Source organism: Urocampus carinirostris, chromosome 1 (genome assembly GCF_059441175.1).
Source record: "Urocampus carinirostris isolate Australia breed hairy pipefish chromosome 1, RoL_Ucar_1.0, whole genome shotgun sequence".
Lineage (NCBI taxonomy): Eukaryota > Metazoa > Chordata > Actinopteri > Syngnathiformes > Syngnathidae > Urocampus > Urocampus carinirostris.
The window spans coordinates 54,538,728-54,563,788 of NC_142349.1; the positions used below are offsets into that span (position 1 = coordinate 54,538,728).

At 42.3% G+C, this 25,061-nt stretch overlaps 1 protein-coding gene across 2 annotated transcripts; it reads right to left on the bottom strand.

Moving 5' to 3' along the window:
* Positions 1–177: 177 nt before the first annotated feature.
* Positions 178–24,011, bottom strand: gpsm2 (G protein signaling modulator 2). 2 transcript variants are annotated; one of them, XM_088345641.1, is made up of 14 exons: positions 23,814–24,011; positions 20,856–20,894; positions 15,130–15,351; positions 14,932–15,067; positions 11,604–11,743; positions 11,409–11,532; positions 11,212–11,327; positions 9,996–10,151; positions 9,822–9,930; positions 8,931–9,125; positions 8,687–8,869; positions 4,226–4,391; positions 3,982–4,163; positions 178–697 (listed from the first exon to the last, which is right to left on the bottom strand). In XM_088345641.1, exons 3-14 carry the CDS (start codon positions 15,348–15,350, stop codon positions 539–541), a joined length of 1,887 nt encoding a protein of 628 aa, XP_088201767.1. In that variant the 5' UTR covers position 15,351; positions 20,856–20,894; positions 23,814–24,011; the 3' UTR covers positions 178–538. The 2 variants fall into 2 exon arrangements, with proteins under 2 accessions (XP_088201767.1, XP_088201759.1); XM_088345633.1 differs by lacking the exons at positions 20,856–20,894; positions 23,814–24,011 and adding an exon at positions 18,266–18,505.
* Positions 24,012–25,061: the final 1,050 nt, after the last annotated feature.

Consider the following 25,061-nt stretch of genomic DNA (forward strand, 5'->3'; position numbering starts at 1 on the left):
AAAAAAAATCCCAATGACAGAACTCCGTAACCCTCACATTTGGGACTCAGCTTTGTGTGGTAAGTTGCTGTTGCATGCTAAGAACACCACGGGCTTCCGTAGTAACAAGACGGCAGCTTCATCAAGTTGTGGAGTATCACGAATTTCTTTCTTGTTTATGAGATAGAACACGTCTGATTGATGATTAATTGAATCAATGGTGTTTTATTCAAATGTAGAATGTTCACACCACTAGGGGTTGTTATATAATACACACCGTGTCCTTTAATCGCTTCCACATCATTCTCATAATTAAGTACAAAAGTTGTTGTTTTTTTTACTAAAAATAGGCATTACCAAAATAATGTTGCCAAGCTGCGCAAAAGTATAATTCCGAAAGAGCTGCGAGAAAAAACAAACAGGACGACAGTTCATAGACAAAAGTACATAGAAAAGGAAATTTCCTGGTATGAAATAACGAGGCCAGATGGTTGTCCCTGCGAGCGCTTGTTGCAAGCTGAAATGAGTGAGTGATGGTGAGCGCCACCTGCTGGTGACTTTAAGTGCTGTGGTGGGAGGGGGGCAAAGTGACGCGTTGCTCATCCATCCGCTTAGCTTGCGAGCGCATGATCAGGCTAAAGAAGTCCTCGTCCGGCACCGTGGGACCCCGGGCAGGCGGAGGTGGGGGGGCGCAGCGCTGGTCGTCCAGGCGAGAACCCTGAGGGGGAAAAAGAAGAACCTTTTATTACCTTGAGTATTGCAAATGAGTCTAATTTGTCCCTGAGGGGGAAGAGTGAGACTGGCTGTTGCACAGTGCATGCATTTTATTCTATAGCCTATGAATGACCTACCGTAAATTCCGGACTATAAGTCGCTACTTTTTTCCCAAACGTTCAACCCTGCGGCTTATTCAGTGATGCTGCCAATTTATGTCATTTTTCTAACGGCCGCCGGCGGCGCTCTAGTACAAGAGGTAAGATTTAGACTGCAACTTCTTAGCTTGTGCACAAATTAAATTAGCGTAGACATATCCTGATCATGCAAATTTCAAAAAGAAAGGCAGATGATCAACTTTCAAGCTAAACGCAATCGAGCAGTCCGATAAAGAAGGAAACAGCTACCCCGCGTAAACTTTACTTTGCGAGCGTGTTGCTAGCATGTTTTGGAATAAGGGAGCGTGGGACGACGTCTATATGACAAAGTCTCTTTCCCATACTGAAGGAAGACGACTATGATGACGTCAGTTATAAGGAGGAAAATGAGGACGTTTTACCGTGTTCATTAAAAGTACGGTATGTTTTTTTAACAGAGCTGTTAACTGTGTTGCGAGCGTGTTGCCAGTAGCATTTTGCTACCCTTCACAGCCACGGTTTGAGATGAAGGTTAGAATATTATTATTAAAGCTTTGAAAACTCTCTCGGTGTACCGTCTTTCTTTGTAAATATGTGTAACCATGTCTAATATGTATTTGCAACTGTATATTTTTGTAATGTATTTGTTTTAGAAACTTTTTCTGATATGTTTTGTACGAGCAAATGAGAGAGAAGGGGCGGGGCAAACGCGGGCTGACGGAGGGTGGAGTAAAGGTGAGACGTGTTTGTGGACGCGGCCGACAATAGTGGATATATATTTTTCCTACCCTTACCTTTGGAAATATACACTTTTTTCCTTGGATTACTTTCAACGGGCACCCGGACTCTGCAGGTCTGCATTCAATCTTAAGTACCGGTATCATTTTCCGTTCATTTTGCTGACTGTGTTTTTTGTTGAACTGAGTAGCTTGCTCTGTCCACTCCACGCATCGGCCCGGTATTGCAGTACCTCCGGGAACGGTGCATTCGCAATGATCGTAGCAAGGCTTTAGGGCTAGGACCTTAGCTTGGCCTTTTGGCTGAGAGTAAGTGTCCCGGCTCCTAGGCTTTGTAGCGTATTATGAACTGACTGATAACGGATAATGGATAATGAATAACGAAGATAGATCAATAACCCTTAAAAACCCCAAAACCCCAATTTCGTGTTTGTATTGCGTTTTTTCAGTGTGGGCGCATGCGGCTAATATACAGGTGCGGCTTGTGTAAGTACAAAATCGGTTTTCCTCCCGAAATGAGGTGGGTGCGGCTTATAATCAGGTGCGCTCCATAGTCCGGAATTTACTGTATATTTTATGTTGACAATATCTGGGTATTGTTTATTGATGCCCTTCCAAATCCTCATGTGCGGTCCCTTCTCAAGGTTTCTTCAATTTCCACATGTTGAGGTTTTTGAGTTTTTCCTTGCCCTCATGTAGGTTTTAGATCAGGGGATGGTGTCATAATAGTCTGGAGTTTTTCTAATAATCTGTGGTCTGTGCAGCCCTTCGAGACTCTTTGTGATTAAGGGCGTCACAAATAAACATGACTTGATTTTGAGCCATCGTACCGGCACTTGGACCTTAAGTATGCCATCATCATAGTTTTTTGCAGTTTTGGGTACTTTACTTCAAAAAAGTAATTCTTCATAGTTACTCACTAATTTTTCCAAAAAGTAACCGGGGTTGTAACTGAATTACTCTATTGTAAAAGTAAGTAGTTACCAGGGAAAGTAACTATTACTACTACTTTAGAAAGAATTTGCACATCAAAGAATTTGAATTATTCTGAGCTAATAGGAAACACTGTGGCGACGTCTTTGAGTTTACTCAAGGAGATGGGAATTGCGACTATTTTTTGGAGAACCGGCTCTGGTCACGGGGCCCAAACGGCTCTTTAGGTTTTTTTTTGTTGCTTTTTTCCCTACATTACCAATGATTATGTAACATAATGGGATGACATAAAAGGGGAGGGGGAAAAAGGCTAAAATGGGAAAAAAGAAACAACAAAAAAATACAATAACAAAAAAAATGTATATATATATATATATATATATATATACATATATATAAAATTCAAATCTTTATAAATCTACCCAAAAACAGATATGATAAATGGTCTGCATTTATATAGCGCTTTTCAAGTCAATGAAAACTTCCCAAAGCGCTAAAACAAAACAATTTTAACTGTATTACGCGCAACACAGAATCCCCCAAAAAAGCATTTTGACCAATCAAGAGAAAAAAAGGCGTCTCTGAGAGAACCTGCTGTTCATTGGTAGAGAGCCAGGCACCTTTGTTCACTTCTGAGAGATGCGAGCCACACGATGTCAACAGCAATCGTGGCTCACATCTCTTCTCGACTCGGCCTTCATTTTCTTTCAGCGCATTTGTCTATCTCATTACATCATTCTGAACGAAGCCTTTATTGTAGGGATTTTATCCGTTGAATATAGTTTATGGAGGGAAAAACTGAACAAAACGTTTTTTTCCATGTCATTTTGACTATTAGCCCCATGTTTTCGTCGGGGAAAATACTTGAAATTGGACGGAAACATTTTTTTATCCATTAGTTTTTTTTATAAAAGGACAGTGTGTAATATTTAGTGCCTCCTAGTGGTAAAAAAAACTTTCATTCAATAAAAAAACATTGATTTGAAAACCAGGCAAAATACATTAACTGTCATACTAATGTTAATTAAAAAAAAATCTTTTACATAGTGGAATCCCTACCTAGGGGTCGCCACCATGTTTGTTTGTCATCTTGCTGCTACGCCGAGCTCGTTGCATTGGTTTACATTGCATAAGACAATACATTTTCATCTGGTGGTCAAAGATTACATGCTAGGGCGGCATTAGCTCAGGAGGTAGAGCACTCGTCCTGGGATCAAGAGGTCGCAGGTTTGATTTCAGGCTCCTCCGTGTTTTTTGTCGAAGTGTCTTTGGGCAAGACACCGAATCCCTATTGCCCCCGATAAGCAGGTAAGCACTTTGCATGGCTGACTCCCTATTGGTGTGTGAGTGTGTGTGTGAATGGGTAAGTCTAAAGCACATTGACTTGAAAAGCGCCATATAAATGCAAACCATTTACCATTTAGGCTTATTCTATCAGAGTCAGCAGAAGCTTTTTTGAAAACGAGTACAAGATTCCCGACCTGGCACTTGAGCAACATGTCGAAGAAGTGTTCGTCGGGCTCGGCGTTGTCCGCGTTGGCCAGCAGGTGGTTGAGCACCGCTCGGCTGCCGCTCGCGTCCAACCTCAGGCCCGGCAGGCTGCCCCCGACCACCGACGAGTCCTCAAGGCGAGCGTCCGACACGTTGGCCGACTCGGACACGGCTGCCGGGACGCAGGTTTTAGCGAAGGTGCGAGGCTTTTTCGTGTCCTTTCGTTGACCTCACCTTTCCTGATGATCCTGGGCGGCGAGCGCGACCCGGCGGCGAGCGACAACCTGCTGCCGCCGTTTTGATCCCGGACGGAGCATCTTTGGTCGTCCATGCGGTTGCTCTGGAAACGAGTGAGCAGGTCGAAGAAGCCCTCGTCCCCGAGCGCGTCGGGACTGGATCGCTATAGAAAGTGGCAATCGGTTAAAGATATTCCCAAACTGATTTTTTCTTCAATCAGGCAGAGAGCGCATTTTGCTACTTCCCACAATTATACAGAAATGTTGCAAAAAATTCCACGTGTCGAGTCGTCGAGAAATTTAGTCTCAAAGTCTACCCATCTGGCTTGTTTTCTCTAGAGCTGCGACATCATTGAAGGTACACAGAGACCCCTCGCTCCTGCGCGCCCAGGTTGAATTCAATTGTCTTTACTGTCATTGATATCAACGTGCAGGGTTGGGTAGGGTAACTTTAACTGGATTACTTTCAATTACTTTTGGATTACTCCAATACCAAATAGGCTAATAAAAGAAAAAAGAAACTAAATATAAATGAATTTATGACTCACAACACGTGGTCAGCTTTCTCTCCTGGCTTTGATTTCTTTGATCTTCGGCAAAACTAACATAAAATGTGACAGAAACAAAATGAAAATAAATCCAAACAGCTTGCCAACATCATTTTTGCCGTTCCATTTATTCCGTTACAACCCAAGCCTGCACAAAATTTAGTAATTTTATTCATATTTAGTTTCTTTTGTCTTTTATTAGCATATTTGGTATTTGAGTAATCTAAAAGTAATTGAAAGTAATCCAGTTAAAGTAACCCTACCCAACCCTGTCAACGTGTCATTTATAGTGGTCAAAGAGAGCACAGATTAAGTTCTGCGCGGGGCCGATTGGGTGGGCGTGACTGTTTGCGTGCACAACTCTGATAGGCTCGTGTATGCTGTCAGTCAAACAGCCGGGGTGGGCATGGGCAGTCTTTGTGTCAGAATCAAAACAAACTGTGCACAGCTAGCTTTTGGAGGCTTGTCTTATTGAAAACAAATTTATCAATTAAATCAGACTCTAAGGAATGTCAGAAGAGCGCAAAGAAACGTCTGATCAGCACCGTGTGCTCCATATATTTTTATCAGGTTCCAAAAGCGACCTGGGCGACGTCCGGCAGAAGGCAAGAGCGGTGCTGCTGGTCTGGCCTACTGCAAACCGCTTGGCTAACAACTCTTTGTATCTTGCCAATTTCCAGGACCACTAGCCATAAAACAGATGACTTGGAGCAACAAATCAAGGTTGGGGCGGCAGTAGCTCAGGAGGTAGAGCGATCGTTTTAGGATTAAGGGATCCCAGTTCGAATCCCGGCTTGTCCGTGTTACATGTTGAAGTGTCCTGGGTAAGACATTGAACCCCCAATTACCCCCAATAAGCAGGTTAGCGCCTTACATGGCTGCACAGATCATGGCCGCTATTGGGAAATGTGAAGCACAATGTAAAGCGCTTTGGGAAGTCATTGACTTGAAAAGCGCTATATAAATGCAGATCATTTCATTTCAGATCATTTCAAGGTAAGGGCCCGGTCACACAGCCGTTTACGGCTGAATCACGGCCAGAAATTTCTGCCTGTGAGGCGGACGCTATTGGACGCTTTGAGATCGCCATACAGACGAGATACAGCAGTGCTTGACACGCGGTCGGAAATTCACGCGCGGTTGGCAGCGCGATAAAGTTTTGCGCTGCTCAATACTTTAGAGCTCGGGTACACAGCCTTTCACGGGCGTGTCGAGGCTGAATCACGGCCAGAAATTTCTGGCCGTGAAGCAGACGCTGTTGGGCGCTGTTGGACGCATTGAGACCGCCATATAGACGGGATACAGCAGTGCTTTACTCGCGGTCGGAAATTCACACGCGGTTGGCCGCGCGAAAAAGTTTTGAGCTGCTCAAAACTTTGAGCACGTGTTAACCGCGGGCGGCACACGGGGTAATGACGCGGAAATGACGCGGAACGACGTGCTCTGGCCGCGGCCAGGGCGTGGTTACACATGGGTAGGACGGGAAATTTCAGCGGGTAATCGTGGGTGGAGCACGGTAATAGCGTGTTCTGCGCCTGTATCGCGGTGTTATTACGTGAAATTAGCGTGTTACGCGTGTGACGGTCAAACGCCTTTCTCCGCGTATATACAGCGCGATTTGCCGAGCACACGTCAGTTGTGCTCGAGACGTCAAGGGGTGGACATGGATCCCCGTCACCGTAGTGACCTCGTCTTAATCCATTTTTATTTCTTGACATTTCTTTTCATTTCATAACAAGATCATAAAATCAAAATGAAAAACTATTACAATAATAACATATTGGCTTCTTCGGTGCCATAGCTTGAAATCTTGATCTTCACGGGACTCTGTCTTGAGCGGTTATGATTTCTACAGCCCGGTGTTATGCCAAGAAATGCATCCCTGCCGAGATTTGCATCCCCTCGCTACTACAACCACTTTTACCTCGTTTTATCTCACTTTTATATCACTTTTAGGGAATGTAATGGCGAACATATAACCAAAACCATTTCGTCTTGCATTTGTTGGGAATGTAATACAACTTAAACCATTCCGTCTTTGTTTTTGTTGTGAACGTAATCGAACGGTAATGCACACCGTATATAAAATCCTCCCCCCCTCGCGTGAACGCGCATTCTGCTGCGCTTCCAACAAAAGCGATCGTATTCTATATAAAACGCTTATTAAAACAATAAAGCGAGCTAATTATAACAATTGGGAGATCCTAGTCTATATAACGCGTTTATTTAAACAATAATGTGCGATCGTATTCTACAAAATGCGTTTGTTAACGCGGATAAAAAAGTCACCAACGTCAATGCACGCTTCCAACAAAAGCGATCGCAGCAGAATGCGCGTTCACGCAAGGGGGGGATTTTGTGTAAGAGTCGGATTTTGGGCACAACACCGGCTCGGGAGCTTTTATACCCGTGGTCCACACGAGAAAATGACGCGGAAATGACGCGATGAGGAAGCGGAACAGTCGCCGGCGTCTGTTTTGCGGGCATACCACCGATGAACAGCGGGTTGGCCAATTTTGCGCATGTTCCATCGCGGGCAACCACGGGCAAAAAAAAACAACCCAAAATTTTACCCGCGATACAGACGCAAACGGCTGTGTGACCGGGCCCTAAAGCGCTACATTTGAGACTCTTGTAGTCATCATTGAGACTTGGCTCAGATCGAGGACACCAACATGTTACATTGGGTATATATGTACTGTATTCCTTTTCCTTTATTATTGTTTTATTTTCAACACAAGAACTCTTACCAAGTCGTTTACTCGCCATCACTTTAATCTCCATCAAACTTAACTGAGAAATCCTCTTGGTTGATGTTGTCTAGCCGGCTTTGAAAAAAAATCTGGGAACCTTAAATCATATTTTGAGGTTTATCCTGCGTCATTTTCTCCCTGGAAAGTCTGACAACACTTTTTTGCCACATGAAAACAAGAATTTCTTTCTTACACTGAAAGGAGAAACCCTCCAATTCTTTGGTACTTTTGTATAATGCAATGAAACCATCCATTCAACTGCAAGTAATTGTTGTGTGTGTATACTCCATATACTACAAGTCAGCATCTCGAGGTAAGTTTAACCCTTTGGAAGCTTTTATGAAGGTGCACATCTACTACGCAGATTTTCACTTTTCCCGGGTGGTTCTGGCACCAATTAACTGTGAAAACCGAGGAATGTGTGTACAACACTTTCAAAATAGTGAATCCCATTCACACAACATGTGAGGCAGCGCTTGTGGAAATAGATATTGCATAGAGCTCATTTCTGCTGGTTGGCTGCCCACATGCGTTGTTTGTTCAGGTAGCCTGGTGTGATCGCGGTATTTGCCGTGTTCCCGGTTCCTGGCCAGCTTCATGTTTCTCGCCGTAGCCGTTGCTGCTTTTCGGAGTTGGTTAGCCTGGCTGTTCAACACATGTTTATTGATCAGTTAGCCTGCCGATAGTGTTGGTGTTGCTGTGTCCCTTGATTTATTTGATTACGGCCTGTTTCACGTTTATGTCCATAGCTGTTAGCCTGGTTCCTTACGGTGTGTATTCTGGTCAGCCAGCCCAGCATTTTTCCACCAAGTTTGGGCTGGCTTTCATTGATCATGGCTCTCCATGTGTATTTTTGCTAGTTAGCCCCTTTTCGGTTGTACCATTACTGCATTCACCTGTACAACAGCCAGGCATTCTCCACAAAAACTATCAAAACTCGGCTTAAAACATTTGTAACCTATTCGACTAATAAAAATTCCTCTGATGATGTCAAAGCTCAGGTGACAAAGACGAAACATGCTGTCTTCGAATGCATTTTTGGAAAATAAATGGAATATATCGATGAAATAAGTATAGTTTTTATGAAAAATCATCTTATATTTCCTCACATTTTGCTTGTTTAAGACAATAGGAATACCAAAGCAGGTGGGGTCTCACCTTTTGCGAAGGAGCTCGACCGGCCTCCATGGTGTTGCTGGTGTCCTGGAGGACTTTGCCAGATTTGGAGCTGCCTTTGAACTTCTTCCCTCGAAGACGGTTGACAAAGAATAACTTGGAGGAGGTTTTGGCCAGGTTGGCCTTGCTGGGTTTGGTCAGGATGTCGCTGCTCCACTTAGGACCCTTTACATGAACAACACTCAGGAACTGAATCGGGAAGAAGCCAAAATTCCTCGAATCTTACATTGTTCTTGTCCGGCGTGAGTTTGACCAGCTCCAGGTTCTCCATGCTGTGCCTGCGGCTCAAGCGAGCCCTGGCCGCTGTCTCGCCTTGTGCCTGGGACAGAGCAGAGCTATCGGCGCCGTAGCTCAGACCTAAGACGGTCTGCAAGTCCGTCACGTTCATACGTGCCGTCAGCTCGCCGCTCCGGTCGCCCGTCTAAGTCGGGGAAATTCAGTGATTTTGATCAGAAACCGATAGGCTGAAGTTTCAGCCCAGGAACTTGTTCAAGTGAGCACAGGAAAAATATAAATGAAGTGGTAGCTCTTCGTATGAGTTTAATTTATTCCAGGATCGTGCTTGCCGCCCGAATTGCTCCTGTACCAAGCATTTTTTTCTTTCTTTAAATCAATTAAAAGTAATTAGTCGGTTCTTGTCCTCCCAAAGCATCCAAGTGAATCCCTAAATAGCTTTTCAAGTCAAGACCTCCCAAAGCGCTTTACAATGTGTTTCACACTTTTCCTTTTCACACTCTAACTAATCAATAGCAGCGTAAGCCATGCAAGGCAACTACCTGCTAACACAGGCATTAGGGATACAGTGTATTGCCCAAAGAACCTTCGACATATAACATGAAGGAGCCGGGAAGCGAACTTGCGACCTCCTGATCCCAAGACGAGCGCTTTACCTCCTGAGCCAATGCTGGTAAAAACACTCATTTTCCTAAAAGGTCAGTGCAAATGTTTCGAGATGTCGCTGCGGTGTTTTGTATTTAGAGCGCATGCGTTTTGGAAAAGAGCAGTTTGCATTCTCCTCTGTCTCGCCACAGGGAAAAAACAAACACACCACACTGTATTTAAAGCCTTAGTGTTTAAAATTTAGCAAGAATTTCTTCTTTCTTCTTATTTTACGTACCTCTCTGCAGATTTCCAAATGCTTCTCGGCAAAGTGCATGGCCTGGTCGTGGTTCCCAAGCGCAGTGTGAGCGTTTCCCAGACTCCAGCATGCTCGGCCCTCGCCGATCCTGTCACGTGGTGCGAGTCTTCGGTCAAAAGAAGCGACGTAGCGCCAATTTGCAGAGGAACCTACCGGTCGTTGAGGTCTTGGGCAATGATGAGGTGCTTGAGGTGGTAGTCGATGGCGCGCTCGTAGTCTTGCAGGAGCGTGTACGTGTTTCCGAGGCTATAACACGCCTGAGCCTCCACCGCTCGGTCTTTTAGTTGCCTCGCCAGTTGAAGCGTCTTCCTGAAACGACAACCAATTGCCACGTTTAAAAGTGACAGTGACTGCATTCTCTCAATATATTGTAGCTGGTGTCATGATCTGTACTTTTTTACGTATTCTTTGAACTGCTATAATCCCTTGCTTCTTCACGCTTCATGGTCTCATCATCGCAACACAGGTTGAAAAATATTACGCATTCTGTTATCCCCGATCGCATATTGCTGTGAGCAGGGACCTGCAGAGCACATTTTTTTTTCGGGCCTGGTGGCTCTTTTTTTCCATTATTTCAGCCTAAAATGAACTGCATTCGCGTGGCTGCAATCCATTACCCCGGGTTGACTATTGCTGAGAGCAAGGGGCTGGCAGAGCCCATTTCTTTTTGGTTTGGGTCACTGAAGCGTGGCAATGTTGGGTGCCTAAAATGAACTGCACCCTGTGGCCGCAATCCAACATCCCCGGTTGACTATTGCTGAGAGCAAGGGTCAGCAGAGAGCTTTTTTTTTTTTTAGATTCAGGCCACTTAAGCCTACCAATATAGCCTGCATAAAATGAACTGTACCTTGTGGCCATGATCCACTATCCCCAGTTGACTATTGCAAGGGCCAAGAGAGTGTCATGTGCTGTTGCTCTTTTTCCATTATTTCTACCTAAAATGAACTGCACCTGTGCAGCTGTGACCCACCTGTGGCGGCTAGCCGGTGCCAGCACAGAATTTGTTAAAAATAAGGGGGGGGAATGATTTTTGCATATAACAGGGGATTTATTAATAGCTGAAATGATACAATACATTTCTAATTAGACTATGAAAAAGTCAAGTCATACATTTGTGTTGAGGTCATTTTTTTCCTAACCTAATGTCATAAATGTTTCATGTTGGACAATTTATCATCAAATTAAGAGCATTTCATTTTTGAAAATTAAGCAACTGTGGATTCTGGCAGAAAAGGACAGAACAGTTGCCAGCCCCAAAATACATATTTTATAGTGACTCCTTTGAAAAATAATGCATGTAGATTAAACCATGAAACAATATAGTTTTAAATTTTAAACAAAATATATTTAATAATCTAGAAATCCTCACTTGTAATGCTCTGCCGCCACTTCAAACTCTCCCAGGAAGACGTAAGCGTTGCCCAGGTTGCAGTAAGCGCGTCTCTCTGCCGAGCGGTCGCCAAATTCCTTTGCGATGAGCAGACGCTGAGAACAGATTGAAAACCTTTGGGATTTATATCGTACACGACGTGCTCTTCTCTTTTTTGGGTCCGGCCGGACCCTTACCTGCTCGTGAGACGCCACGGCATTCCGGAAGTTCCCCAGCAAGTAGTGAGTGTTCCCGAGGTTGCCGAAAGTTCGGCCCTGGGCCGCCCTGTCTCCGAGTTCCTGCACCAGTTCCAAGTTGGCCCTGAGAGTACGTGAAGAAATGTAAAAATGGATTGCATGGCGAACACATATAGAGAAGAGAATGTGACGTACTGGTAATATTCCGAAGCCTTCCCGAGGGCCGTCATAACGTCTTCTGGGAATTCTCCTGGCTCGGCTCCGCTCCAGCAAATACTTTTCCCTTTAGCATGGTACACGTTGCCAAAGTTGTAATAAGCTCGGGCTTGGCCCACCTGAAACCAACATTATATTTTAGATTACGAGTACATACGTATACCTACATTTATACTGTAATCCCTCGTTTACCGCAGTTATTGGGGGCCAGAACCGGCGGCATAATGCCAAAATCTTTTTGCTGGACAGAACGGCAAAAACGCTGCCAGGCCTGACAAAAATGCGCTCTGCTAGCCCGTTGTTGGAATTATATACATATATTTATCCTACAGTTGACATTAATATGTTATAAGTGTTCTCAGCCCTTTTTGTAGAGTTTTCAGCACGTAAGCTGTTCTTCAAGGCCATGAGTGGTTTTTTGTACAGTCTGTCCCTTTATCTCACATACCCATGGGTGCAACTTGCCCTGGAATAATCTGTGTAATAATTTTCCTTTTATGCATGCAATAACTCAAGTTGTTTTTCACCGAAAGCCTTGAAAGAAGAAAGGAGGTGTCCAAACAGAAACCAGCTGTGATCATCGGGCGGAAAGCAAGGCGTGCGAAAGAAGATTAATTAACTCTGCGTAGCAACAGTTAGAATGCGGTCTCAACCAGTTAGATAGAACCCCTCCCTTTAGACAAGTTGAGATTTATGTACGATAGGGCGAACCCTAATAAAAAGAGGAAAGAGATCGAAGATTTCTTCAGAGTGATTTGGGAGCGGTATACAATCTTCGATCGCTCTCCTTGATATCTAAAAACTTATCAGATTCTCTATTGTCTTTTTATTTCAGAGCGTTTTATCATAAATGTTGGGGACTTAAACCTAACACCCGTGCTTGCAGCAACATGGCAACAGATGGATATTTTTATAAAAATCTGGCATAGGATTGGTAGTTTTGCTTTTACCAGTTGACGGTGTTTTTTAATCATTATTTTAGTGGAAAAACATATGAAGATGTAATGTAAAAAGAAATGTCTTATTGGCTGATATTACTCATTTTAAGTATCATTTTTCTAGTATACAGCATGAAAAGCATAAATAAAACCATTATCTCCATGAGTTTTGACAAAGTTAAAGGCTTTCAGGTAAAAAAAAACATGGTACAATTAATTAGTTAATTATCATTGTAACCTTGCAGCCTACCTTCTGTTCACACAAACTGAAATAATAAATAGATACAATTTTTAAAGTATAAAAACAAAACAATGTTGTCACGAGGATTACCAGAACAGAGCAGGAGACCCCAGAGCGTTCATACAATACTTTTATTTGGGGAAGCACAAGGGTTAGCGGGAAACTTCGGACGACGTAGCCAATCGTAGCGTGGGACGGAAGCAGGTTGAGTTTACCGGGACTGAAGAGATGATCGTAGCTTGGGACGGAAGCAGGTCGGATCGGAGGCAGGCAGAGAGAATCAGGTAAACAAGGCACAGGTACTCGGGAGCGTCATACGGGGTACAGATGTACAGAATTACAGGATTAATCCTCCGACCAGGAGTTCTCCGCGTAACGCGTCTAAAAGGGGAGCATTGACCAATCAGGAAGCACATTCCAGCGCGCCACATGATTACCCCAGGTGACTCCACTTGGGTAATCATGACAGAACCCCCCCCTCAAGGAACGGCTCCAGAAGTTCCCCAGGAAAAAAAATAAAAATAAATTTAACCCAAGACATGTCACAGGGAAACACAGGCAGATCAGGACAGGCAGAATCAGACAGGACAGGCAGAATCAGAAGAGTCCAGACTCAGGGGGGGTCAGATTCAGAAGAGTCCAGACTTAGGGGGGGTCAGATTCAGAAGAGTCCAGACTCAGGGGGGGTCAGATTCAGAAGAGTCCAGACTCAGGGGGGGTCAGATTCAGAAGAGTCGGACTCCGGGGAGCGGAAAGAGAACAGACAAGACAGGAGAGGAAAGACGGGACAAAATCAGTACAGGCAGACTCAGGGCAGGCATGGGAGTCGAACAGACAGGCATGGGAGTCGAACAGGCAGGCATGGGAGTCGAACAGGCAGGCATGGGAGTCGAACAGGCAGGCTTGGGAGTCGAACAGGCAGGCTTGGGAGTCGAACAGGCAGGCTTGGGAGTCGAACAGGCAGGCATGGGAGTCGAACAGGCAGGCATGGGAGTCGAACAGGCAGGCATGGGAGTCATTGCGCAGTCATACGGCCGGAGGTGCCTCAGCCAATTTCGCCATGTCGGAAAGGACTTGCCGAACTGCGCATTCTGAAGGGGAATTGCGCTGCTGATTCAGGCTTTGATAGTGGTCAGGGGGCAAATGTACGAACGCGGGGTCCATTCTGGTCGGAGGATTCTGTCACGAGGATTACCAGAACAGAGCAGGAGACCCCAGAGCGTTCGTACAATACTTTTATTTGGGGAAGCACAAGGGTTAGCGGGAAACTTCGGACGACGTAGCCAATCGTAGCGTGGGACGGAAGCAGGTTGAGTTTACCGGGACTGAAGAGATGATCGTAGCTTGGGACGGAAGCAGGTCGGATCGGAGGCAGGCAGAGAGAATCAGGTAAACAAGGCACAGGTAATCGGGAGCGTCATACGGGGTACAGATGTACAGAATTACAGGATTAATCCTCCGACCAGGAGTTCTCCGCGTAACGCGTTTAAAAGGGGAGCATTGACCAATTAGGAAGCACATTCCAGCGCGCCACATGATTACCCCAGGTTACTCCACTTGGGTAATCATGACAAATGTATGCATTACTAAAAAAGAATACCCATATACCCAAGTTCATACGGTAAACTTGTTTTTGGGAGCAATGCCCCAAGTTTTAAAAGATATATATATATATATATATATATATATATATATATATATATTCGAAAGATCTACTTCAGAAACATTTTCAATTAAACTAAAAAAATATATCATAATTTTCAAAACTTATTTTCTCTTAATATTCAATTACAATACAATTCTAAAAAAATCACCCAAAAAAGTTATGAAAACAAACCGAAAAAAAGGAAATCATACTTCTCTTCTGGTGGTGTGACATACAGTATATATGTAATATTCATTCTTAAATAAAATAATACTTGCAGGCGTATTCTTTTTCCTCTGCAAAGACAATCAATAAGCTGTGACAATTGTCTCTGCCACTAGGTTCCATCAGACCCCATTAAGTAGGATTGTGTCCATTCAACCAGAGAAGATACCTTTTTTATTGTATTATATCGTAACTGTTTTTAAGTCTAACAAAAATCTTGGACTGCATTTTAAAGAGGAAATTTTCAATAGAGGTTACCTTGTCGCTGGTGTCCTTGGCAATGTCCAAATGCCTCTGGCAGCACAGCACTGCCTCATCGAACCTCCCTAGCACCTTCAACGTGTTTCCTAGATTTCCGCTGGCTTTGGCTTCCCCGGGCAGGTCCCCCACGGTCCTGAGGATCATAGACGAGTTTAAAACCAGATCTTGGTGTTCCAAGAGATTGCCATTAGGTACCTGGTCAAAGTGAGGTCATGCCCATGGAACTCCAGCGCCTTTCCGTAGTCGTGCAGGTGAAAGTAGGCGTTTCCCAGCTGGCTGTAGATAGCGCTCAGGACCTGCAGATCTTCCGTGCCCACCTGGATAGCGGCTTCGAAGAAGGACACGCCGGCATTGTAGTCGCCAACCTTGCAGAGGCGCTCTCCCTCCAGCGCCAGCTCCAGGCAGGACACCTCCATCCTGGACCACAAAAAGAACAAAAATGGACCACAGTGAGCAGAAGCACGACCGCGAGATCACCAGAATACACAAAAACGTCTGGTGCAGTGAAACTTTCAGCAGAGGATGTTCATGTTGTTTTCACTGCTTCCTTCCATTTACTTGGAACAATGGCTTGGGACGGAGCAGCGTGGACGATTACGCCCTTGCTTGTCATGGTACACTATATCCTCTGGAGCAGAGGTTCTTACCCTTTTTGGATTTTATATGATTGGGAGATATCTTTTTTACCAAGTACACCTAACCAGAGCAGAGTGTCTAATTTGAAAAATGATATATATTACAGCAGTAAATTAAGCTTGACCTGCATTACTTTCATCATTGTTTTGGCATTGCTAAATAATCATGTACTATTTTTGCCCAAACAAAGACACCCCAAATGTTTTATCTACAAAACGTGGGTATCTTTGAGAAAAGTCTGTGGTCTGTTCAGCCCTTTGAGACTCCTTGTGAATAAGGGCTGTACAAATAAACATGACTTGACTTGGTGACTATACTTACAAATTCAATCCGCTCTGGGAGTAACTTTGTAACCTTAACCATTTGTAAGTAGAGACGCCTTTTAAATGTATATGTGCCAATCTGTTCTCAACACCAAAAAAGTATGATTTTTTTTTTTAATTAATCATTAAAAAGCATCAGGACATTAAACAAACAGATTAAAGATAGATTACCAAACAATACAGATAAAACAGGAGGCTCATAATGTAAAAAAACAAAGAATAAAGGAAATAATAATTCTTAAGAATAAAGAAGCGATTAAAGTAACAAAGTCTTCCAAAGGCATGACAACCATTGCAAGCGGAAGTTTTAAAATTTGTAACATGTGCCATCAGCGTCTCCTGTAAACTGTTGCCATCTTCTCCATCTCTTGCATCCACCTGCTACTCCACTTGACCAGGTCATATCACATTACCCAAAAGGTAAATCAAATTGAATTTTTCCTTTGCATGTATCTTCGTGATAGTGCTATTTCATCATATGGGCCAACAAATATATTGAACAAAAGTAGTACTATGTACTATTTGAATGTTTTTATCTGGGGTAATGGGGGTTGGGAACACATTATGCATTACAACAGGTTTCTATCTCTCGCTATACGGCAATTTCACTTTCCTATGCCGAACTCAGAACAGATTAATGTCACATCCCGGGGTAAAGAATATCTTGTATGTTGAAACCCTTGCAAGTCGGCACATGCGAACCCAAACGACTTGTCAAGGAACGAGGCATCCTCTTAGCGTGTTCATGATTAAGACGACGATTAAATGAAGTTGACGTGGCCCACACACCTACCTACCTGCAGCTTTTTCTCGACTTACAACAACAACAACAGCTGCACATGACGCATCTCTGAAGCATCTATTGAAGTATTCGGCCCATCCAGGATGTACGACTACGTTTTTTTTCCTCCAAGAAAAAAAAAACTTCGAATGACATCAATGAGACAGGCGTTAGGGACCGTGTTAAGCTTCAATGTGTAAAAGAGCAGAGTCTGCGTTTTCTCAGCTCATGCTGCAGATTACAGTGACACAGATTACGAATCGTCGCCTGAGTACTTGCACGCCGGACATGTGCCGCTTGCGGTCTGATGAGTCACCAAATTAGTAGAGGGGGCAATATGGTTGACGGACAGGAGCACAAAGCCTGGGATAAATATTTTACAGGTTGTTAAATATTGACGGCGGTTTGAATAGGAGCAGGGACAGGTTCAATAGGGAAGGTAACTAAAATGTCATCTGGCAGAATAAACTTGACTCCAAACTGACAGGATATGATATAGAACAGGAGTCACCAGGTAGCCCCTGTAAAACAGTAGCCCAGGGACCAGTTATGACAATAGCTAAACAGTGATTTTGATTTTTTTAGGAAATTTGATTTCTCACTGGCATTAGAAAACCTTGATGTGATCCAGTGTCTTAAAGTACATTGATATATATGGTGGAATGGATATAATGCGGAGAGGGTAAACCAGTGTATGCTGTCGGGCCTCTGCTGATGAAGCAACTCACTCCTTGATGTTTGGTGTCAGGTTGGGAAGAGCAAGTAGGATGAATCTTTGGTGAATGTGTGTTCTAGATTCTAGCCACCTTTCATTAAGGGGATATGGCTTTGGTATTTACATAGATAGGATTTATATGAATATTTATGTCGTGATTAATAATTCATTCATATTTTAAATGTATATATTTATAGAGAAATTTAAAACATTTATTTTATGGTATAAATGAAATAATATATTTTTATTTTTATCTTAGATGTAAACCTAAAAAAATGTTTTGTTTTAATTTTATAAATTAATAAAATGCATTTTGTTACTTTTGTCTAATGTAAATGTGTATGTATCTATATGCACTTATATATATATATATATATATATATATATATTTTTATTTTTTTATTTTTTTTTATCTTATACATTTTAAAAACCTAAAGTTTTACTGTTATTGTATATATAAATTAACAAATATTTATTCAATTATTTTATATCTATTCTTATATTTGTATATATATATTAATATATAACTTTATTTCAATATATATATATTTTTTGAAGCTAAATATTATCAAAATAACGATTAACGCTTAGGGTTGATTGTTAGTACAATAAAGTCTCGGGACTCCAAGCTCTTTAAGCCCCTACTTGCCCCCGATTTCCAGCCCCCCTTACTTATGACATCATTTCAATAACAAGTGCAACTACCGGTAATTCCAGTTCAAGGGCGATCCCAGATGACACACTGTAGAACAAAAGATAATAATTCCCATACTTTTACATCTGAAGACGAAATAAATCCTCTTGTGTTTGTCAAAGCAAACAAATTACGAATTTTTTGGGGGGGCGGGGGCTTGCAAAGGTGTATTAGGCTCCTACCTGTATCGGACATGGAAGGACTGCTCCTCGGCACTCGTTTTATTCATCGAGCCCTTGGTATCCATCGAGGTGCATAATATGAGGGAAAATCCTAATCTGGATCCAGACCAAATGGTTGCGTCCAAAAGAAAAGCAACAAAAAGTCAAAATTGAAAGTCCAAAGAAGAAGAGAGTCAACGTGTGAACTGCCGCTCAATAGGCCTCCCCCTCTTCGGCCCTCTGCAGAGAGAATACAAGATGCACCGCGTGAGGCTTCGCGGCGTCATGGCAACACCCACCGATTGGCCGAGCGCGGTGGGAAGAGAGGGACTAGCTGTCAATCAATGACACTGGTCCGGCGTTAAGGATGGAAAAGCTTTGCAAAGCTCTGAAAAAGTCCAGAACATCCCCCAGAAGAAGAAAAAAAACATGCCGGAAGAAGCTCAAGATAAGCGACCAGAGCCGACATTTTCCTAAAGAGGTCACGGCGATGTATCTCCACTAACGGTTGCCCACTAGCCCCAACTTCTTTTCCTCTGATGGTCGAGGTGCTGTTGCTTCCATTTCATTATTTTCTTCCAACCAAGACACCAAATAGACATGCATTAAATCTATTTGCATTTTGCACAGTAAAAATGAGAACACGTAACCTTTGGGATTACAAATCTAACCCCAAAAGTTGGGTCAAAATCATGAGGATAAGCGGTTGGACAATGATTGACGTCGTACAAATAGGCGGTTTTTTTGTCTTGGAGTATTGTGTTATCGTGTCTTTGTCAAAACCGTACTTTTGCAACCATTAGACGCACTGTTCTAATTAGAGCAGTCTCAGTTACGTTGCTGTTTTTAACACACACGAAAGGTGCACATGAAAATAAGGCACAGGCTTTATATATAATCCGCACGGCCTGAACTTAAGCTTTAACGTTATAACGTTATCATGGTGTCCTCTACTACATTCCGCTTATTATAGGCCTACTTGGGCCAGCGGGGGTGCCTAGCGGGGTGACCCTAGCTCACAACAACAACACAAGCATACAAGTGCGCGTATTTAAAGGGAAAGTGTGTATTATTTGACCACTAACTGTCGCTGTGAAAGGCACGACAGCTGCGGGGAAATGCGAAGACGATCGGTGCCGTCTCTGCAGTGAGGACGAAGAATCGGCCGAGCATCTCTGGCTACGGTGCCCTGCACTACAGTCTGCCCGATACCACCGCCAGCTGGGATTCTCCTTCGGAGAACTACGGAGCCTCCCACAAGCGAGTCTAGCGCTACTAAGGACTATCCTTAGGCGCCTTGAGTGACTTAACAACAACGACAGCTGTGTGGTCAGCGCGTCTGCGGACCAGTTCTGAGGTCTTGGGTTCAAATCCAGCTCCCAGCCTTCCTTTGCAGAGTTTGAATGTTACCCCCGTGCTTGCGTGGATTTCCTTCGGGCACTTTGGTTTTCTCCCACATTCCGAAAATATGCATGTCAGGTTAATTGGGTGGTTCAAATTGTCCCTAGGTGTGAATGAGTGGCTGGCAACCAGTTGAGGGTATCACCTGCCCACTGCCCGAAGATAGCTGGGATGGGCTCAGCGCCCTTGCAACCCTACTGAGGATAAGCGGTGCAGATAATGGATGTATGGATGTCTGTCGCTGTATTGTGTAGTGCAACTGAAAACAATTTGCTAAAAGCACAAGGTAGAACACAAAGTACGAAAACACAAAGCTACTAAAATCGCACCATTCCTATTATTTTGCCCAGTCGTTTGCAAGGTTTTTATTTTGTGACGCACCCAAGCAAGACGGCGGCAAATGATGTCAGCTCTATCAAGGTGTGGCTCATGTTATGTCAAATAAATACAAATTTTTCATAGTCACTATAAATAGAGTGGGAGCAGGACTGAGTTTGGTTGTACTTTACTTAAGTTTCAATGACAAAGTACTATTTTTTATTCATGCATCATCAATAAGTGTGGGCCGGGTAAAACACACAAATAAAACAAGCACAAAAATAGTGTGGTAACATTTTTTCAAATATTAATGAAAACCATCAAAGCCCTCCACTGTGTCCTCCTTACAACAACACACACACACACACATCGCACCAGGAGAAAATCTAACACTTTCATGTGCGCCTTATCGTCGTTAAAATACGGTACTGTATCCTTCCAGGAACTGTATGGGACAGTATTTTCTACAGCACATTTGTGTGGTTTAATAGCATCCTGGACTACAAAATAAATAAGGAGTGGCAGGGTGCACCTTTTCCGCTATTGTCTGCCAAATGGGTGAGCCTCTAAATGAATGGTACTCAATGTCTTTTGTTGACATGAAAAGCTGTGTGTGGTTGTGTGAGGAAAAACAACACACTCAATAGACCAAGCACCAAATGCACCTGTATTGCACTAGAATCTGACCACTTTACTTTCCTGATCAAACTACAAAAGAAGGGAAATATAACTAGAACTGAACAGTAAGATGAAAGCAAAGTTAAGCATGGCATTAGATCTCATTGCATCATGAGAGTGTGTTTTATAAATTGTCTGCAACTCAAGACTCCAAGCAAAATCCTGATGAGGATTTATGAAAGCAATGATCATCCCAGACACCACAAGGACTCACCGGTAGCTTCTTCTCACCGGGGCAGGAAATCTTGAAAGCCTGAAGAGAAATAGCAAAAATATGTTTTTTAGATTTTGCTTCATATTTGTCATCAGAAGCAATAGGACAGGGGTCACATACATACTACTAGCTACTTTTTTGTTAACTGATTAGCACGTAGCGCTACCAGTTTGATGTGCGATATCAAAATATAAACTAGTGTTACTATATTATTACCAAGTAGTAATTATTATTAGCGTTAAAACAAGCTCTGTCAAACTGGTGTCACATTGGTGACGCCTGCAATAGGGTGTCCTCCAATTATGTTATTTTTAATTTATAAAGTAAATGGAGGAAACAAATATTGGCATCAATTAAAAATACTGTCTCCCACAGAAGTTTTTGAGACCCCGGTGGGTGGACAGTCTAGGGTCCGAGGGTGTGTTTAGGGGCGTGCCACCCACATGGCATTAAAAAATTGGTCTTTGGGTATTTTTTCACATACTAAAATGTTTATACGGCGTTCGCAATCTGAAATGATCAAAACATGTATCAAATATAGGGGAAAAGGTACAAGTTGACAGGTATGTTATTGTAAAGCGCAACGCGCTAGTGAAGGGAATTCCGGTTCTTTTTAAAGAACCGGCTTTTTCAGCTCAACTCCCGAACGGCTCTGTTCTACCAATAACAATGTGTCATTATGCATGAAATGAATGAATAAAAAACGTTGTATACTGCTATTTTATACTAGCCTTTATGTTTTCACTCTACAGTGAGCTTTTAACTCATTTAAACTATTTTATACAAGCAACTTTAAAGTCAAGCAACACAGAATCCCTAAAAAACTTTATGACGAAATAAAAATTTGAAAAATCAGTTACAGGCAAAAACATTTGTTGGCCTGTAGAAATGGGCGCCCACTGGATGTACTTGCCCAAGACACACCATAGGAAATGGTACCCCTATGAATCTAGTGGTTAAGGGATCCAACCACAAACCCATGAGTGCTACAAAAAATATTTTTAATAAAATAACATTTAACCATTTACATTATTAACCTCTAACCATTGAACACAAAATGTGTATAACAGAAACAAAAATATTAGTCTCGACTGAATATTGGCATTTCGGAAGAGAAAGTGCTAAGCTTTAAGGGACTGATTCAGATCTTCTGCCAGTGATGGGCAATGCAATGTTTTGGAGCCATAAATATAATTAAGGTGAGTCCATCAAGGATCATTTTCCCACTGGCTGTGGCTCAGGAGGTAGAGCGCTCGTCTTGGGATCAAGAGAAATTTGAAGCACACTGTAAAGCGCTTTGGGAAGTCTTGACTTGAAAAGCGCTATATAAATGCAGATCATTTCATTTCACTCTGACCCCCCCCCCGGTATTGCAATCTCTATTAAACTGTTTCTTTGCTCAATGTGATGCTGCGACAACAGACAATTAAAATGTGTTAAATGTATCATTTAAAATATATAATGTGACTATATTTATAAAACACAAAACAATTGTATGAATATAGTAAAATATTGGGTCTTTTTGTTGTTTGTTCATTGTAGCATTGAGTCAAAATTAATAATGATTTAAAAGCACACACACATCATAAAAAGGCACTTTTGGACCTACAATCAAAAATAAAACGTCTTTTTAACGTCTTTTCAGACAGTTTTTCAAAATTGAAATCAAAACTCTTAGCATACTTTTTAAATTTGACTGAGAATGAAACAAACATGAATTCAACAAACAACACAAGTGTTAGTTATTCAACAAAATGAACAAGTGTGAATTATTTTGTCATCTTTCTAACCTCTTTCCAAACAGTTTTTGCATGGTGAGAGCTGTAATTAAGACCTTTCACATACTGTAAAAATAATAACAATGATAAAATGGTCGTCGCTGTGTTTACTGCATCGACAGGTAATGTGGACCAAATTTAGAGACAGTCATTCTCCTACCCTTATCACCGGATTTACACCCACAAGTCTTGAAAATAAGTGTTTTTCTACTTTCATTTTTCAACGAGATAAAGACGTATATATAACGTATTTTCATCCATCCTTCTATTATCTGCACCACTTATCGGTCGCAGGGGTACTGGAGCCCATCCCAGCTATCTTCAGGCATTGGGCAGGTGACACCTTGAACTAGTTGCCAGCCAGCCGCAGGGCACACAGAGACAGACAACTCACTCGCTCATTCACACCTAGGGACAATTTGGACCGGCCAATTAACCTAACATGCATATTTTTGGAACGTGGGAGGAAACTGGAGTGCCCGGAGGAAACCTGCGCAAGCATGGGGAGAACATGCAAACTCCACACAGGTGTGTTTGATCCCATGACCTCAGAACTGTGCTGCACACGCACTACCCACTGCGCTTTGCCCAACGTATTTTCAACCTTTAAAAAAAAAAAACTGTAATACCCTCTATATATTTAATTTCATTTATATATCAAATTCATACAATGAGATGAGAGTGAAACAAACATTAAACAGAGATAACTTGTATTTATATAATAAACAAAGAAAAAAAAACATGACTATTACCTGGACGTCTATCTAACGGCTTTTCAAGCACTTTATGCGAGATGCCCAGGTGACCATGTTTGTAAACCGTAAGACTTCTCACATATACATTTTTTAATCTTATAAATTCATTAAATTTCCCCAACTGCCTGAGAGTGAAACGAACACGAATGGCTCAATTAAGAAAAGTTGTTTTTAAATCAACAATTAGGAATAATGTGTGAATTACCTGGACGTCTATTTGACGTCTTTTCAACCAATGCTCAAATGTTTCAAAACCGTAAAACTTTTCACAAACTTTTTTAAATTTCTACTATTATCTGAGAGTGAAACAAACCTTAATACAACCATTTAGAGCGGTTTTGTTTCATCATAAAAGTAACAAGTGTTAATTACTGTCTAGTAACAACGTTAGCGGTTAGCTGGTTAGCAGATGAGCCGAAACTTACGTGAGTCGATCCAGTTCGAACAGTTCGCGTGTTCCTTTTCCTTGTTTCGCTTGGTTACTCCTTCAAACGTGGTAAAGGCTTACACATTACTGATGAAATCTTATTATTTGGCAGCCATTAGTTGCGTTAATCGGGTTACACTTCGGGTAGTTAACAGTTTCTTTTTTTCTTTTTTTTTTTTACTCCATTGTGGCTGAAGTGTGTTTTCGTGCAAGTGTCCAATCCGAGGACGGCATTCAAAGGGAGCCGCGCCTAGGCCTCTTCTTATTGGTCGAAAAGATTTGAAAAGAGGGAAGGCATGACGTATTGTAAATCTCCTGTCATTGAGCAGACCATAATTATAATTAAAACACGATGGCGTGGGAAACGTTTTTTTCCCAATAAAAACGAATTAAAATGTCTTTAAATATCAATTTTCATAACGGAATAGAGTAAAATTGCTATTATTTTCATTAATAACAGCGATGTCTATATCGAAATAAACGAGGCACTCCATGATACATATGTAATAAACACCTTAAAATAAAAAACAAAATAAAAAAAAAAGGAAATTATGATGGATAGGCGATATTTCATAGTTACGCTGATGACACCCAGTTCTACAGTGTCCTGTCCCTGATGACACAAGTGCTATATATTTTCAATAGCTGATGAATGACCTATAATACACGGTGAAAATATCTGTGTATTATTTGTTTTTGCAACATCCGTTGCAGCATGGTCATCTTGGAAGGGGGATTACCTCATGTGCATTCCTTTCTCAAGATTTCTTTTACTTTCCTGAAAATGCTGGTCTACTAGTGATCCCCAGAGCCAAGAAGAGAACCACAGGTTCGGAAGTGTTCTCCATTCAGGCCCTGATGTTGTGAATGCTCTGCCCCCTAAAATTTGATCTGCAACCTCAGTGTAACTGTTTAAATCTAGGCTTAAAACACAGTCATATTCTATAGCATATGAATGACCTATATTTCATTTTGACGATATCTGTGTAATAATCGTTTTTGCAACATCCTTTGCAGCCTTGTCATCCTGGACTGGGAATTACCTCATGTGCGGTGTGTCGTGTATGCTTGTTCAAGGCAACGGTGTCAAAATATTCTGTCCCCACTCCTCCTAAATAAAATGAAACCCTGGAGTATTTTCCACTTGCCGTTGCTAGGCAACGAATCCCAGCTGGACACCACAAACACTTGCAATATTAATTACAGTGCAGAAACTAAACCCAAGTCAAGACACGCTTGGGATTTA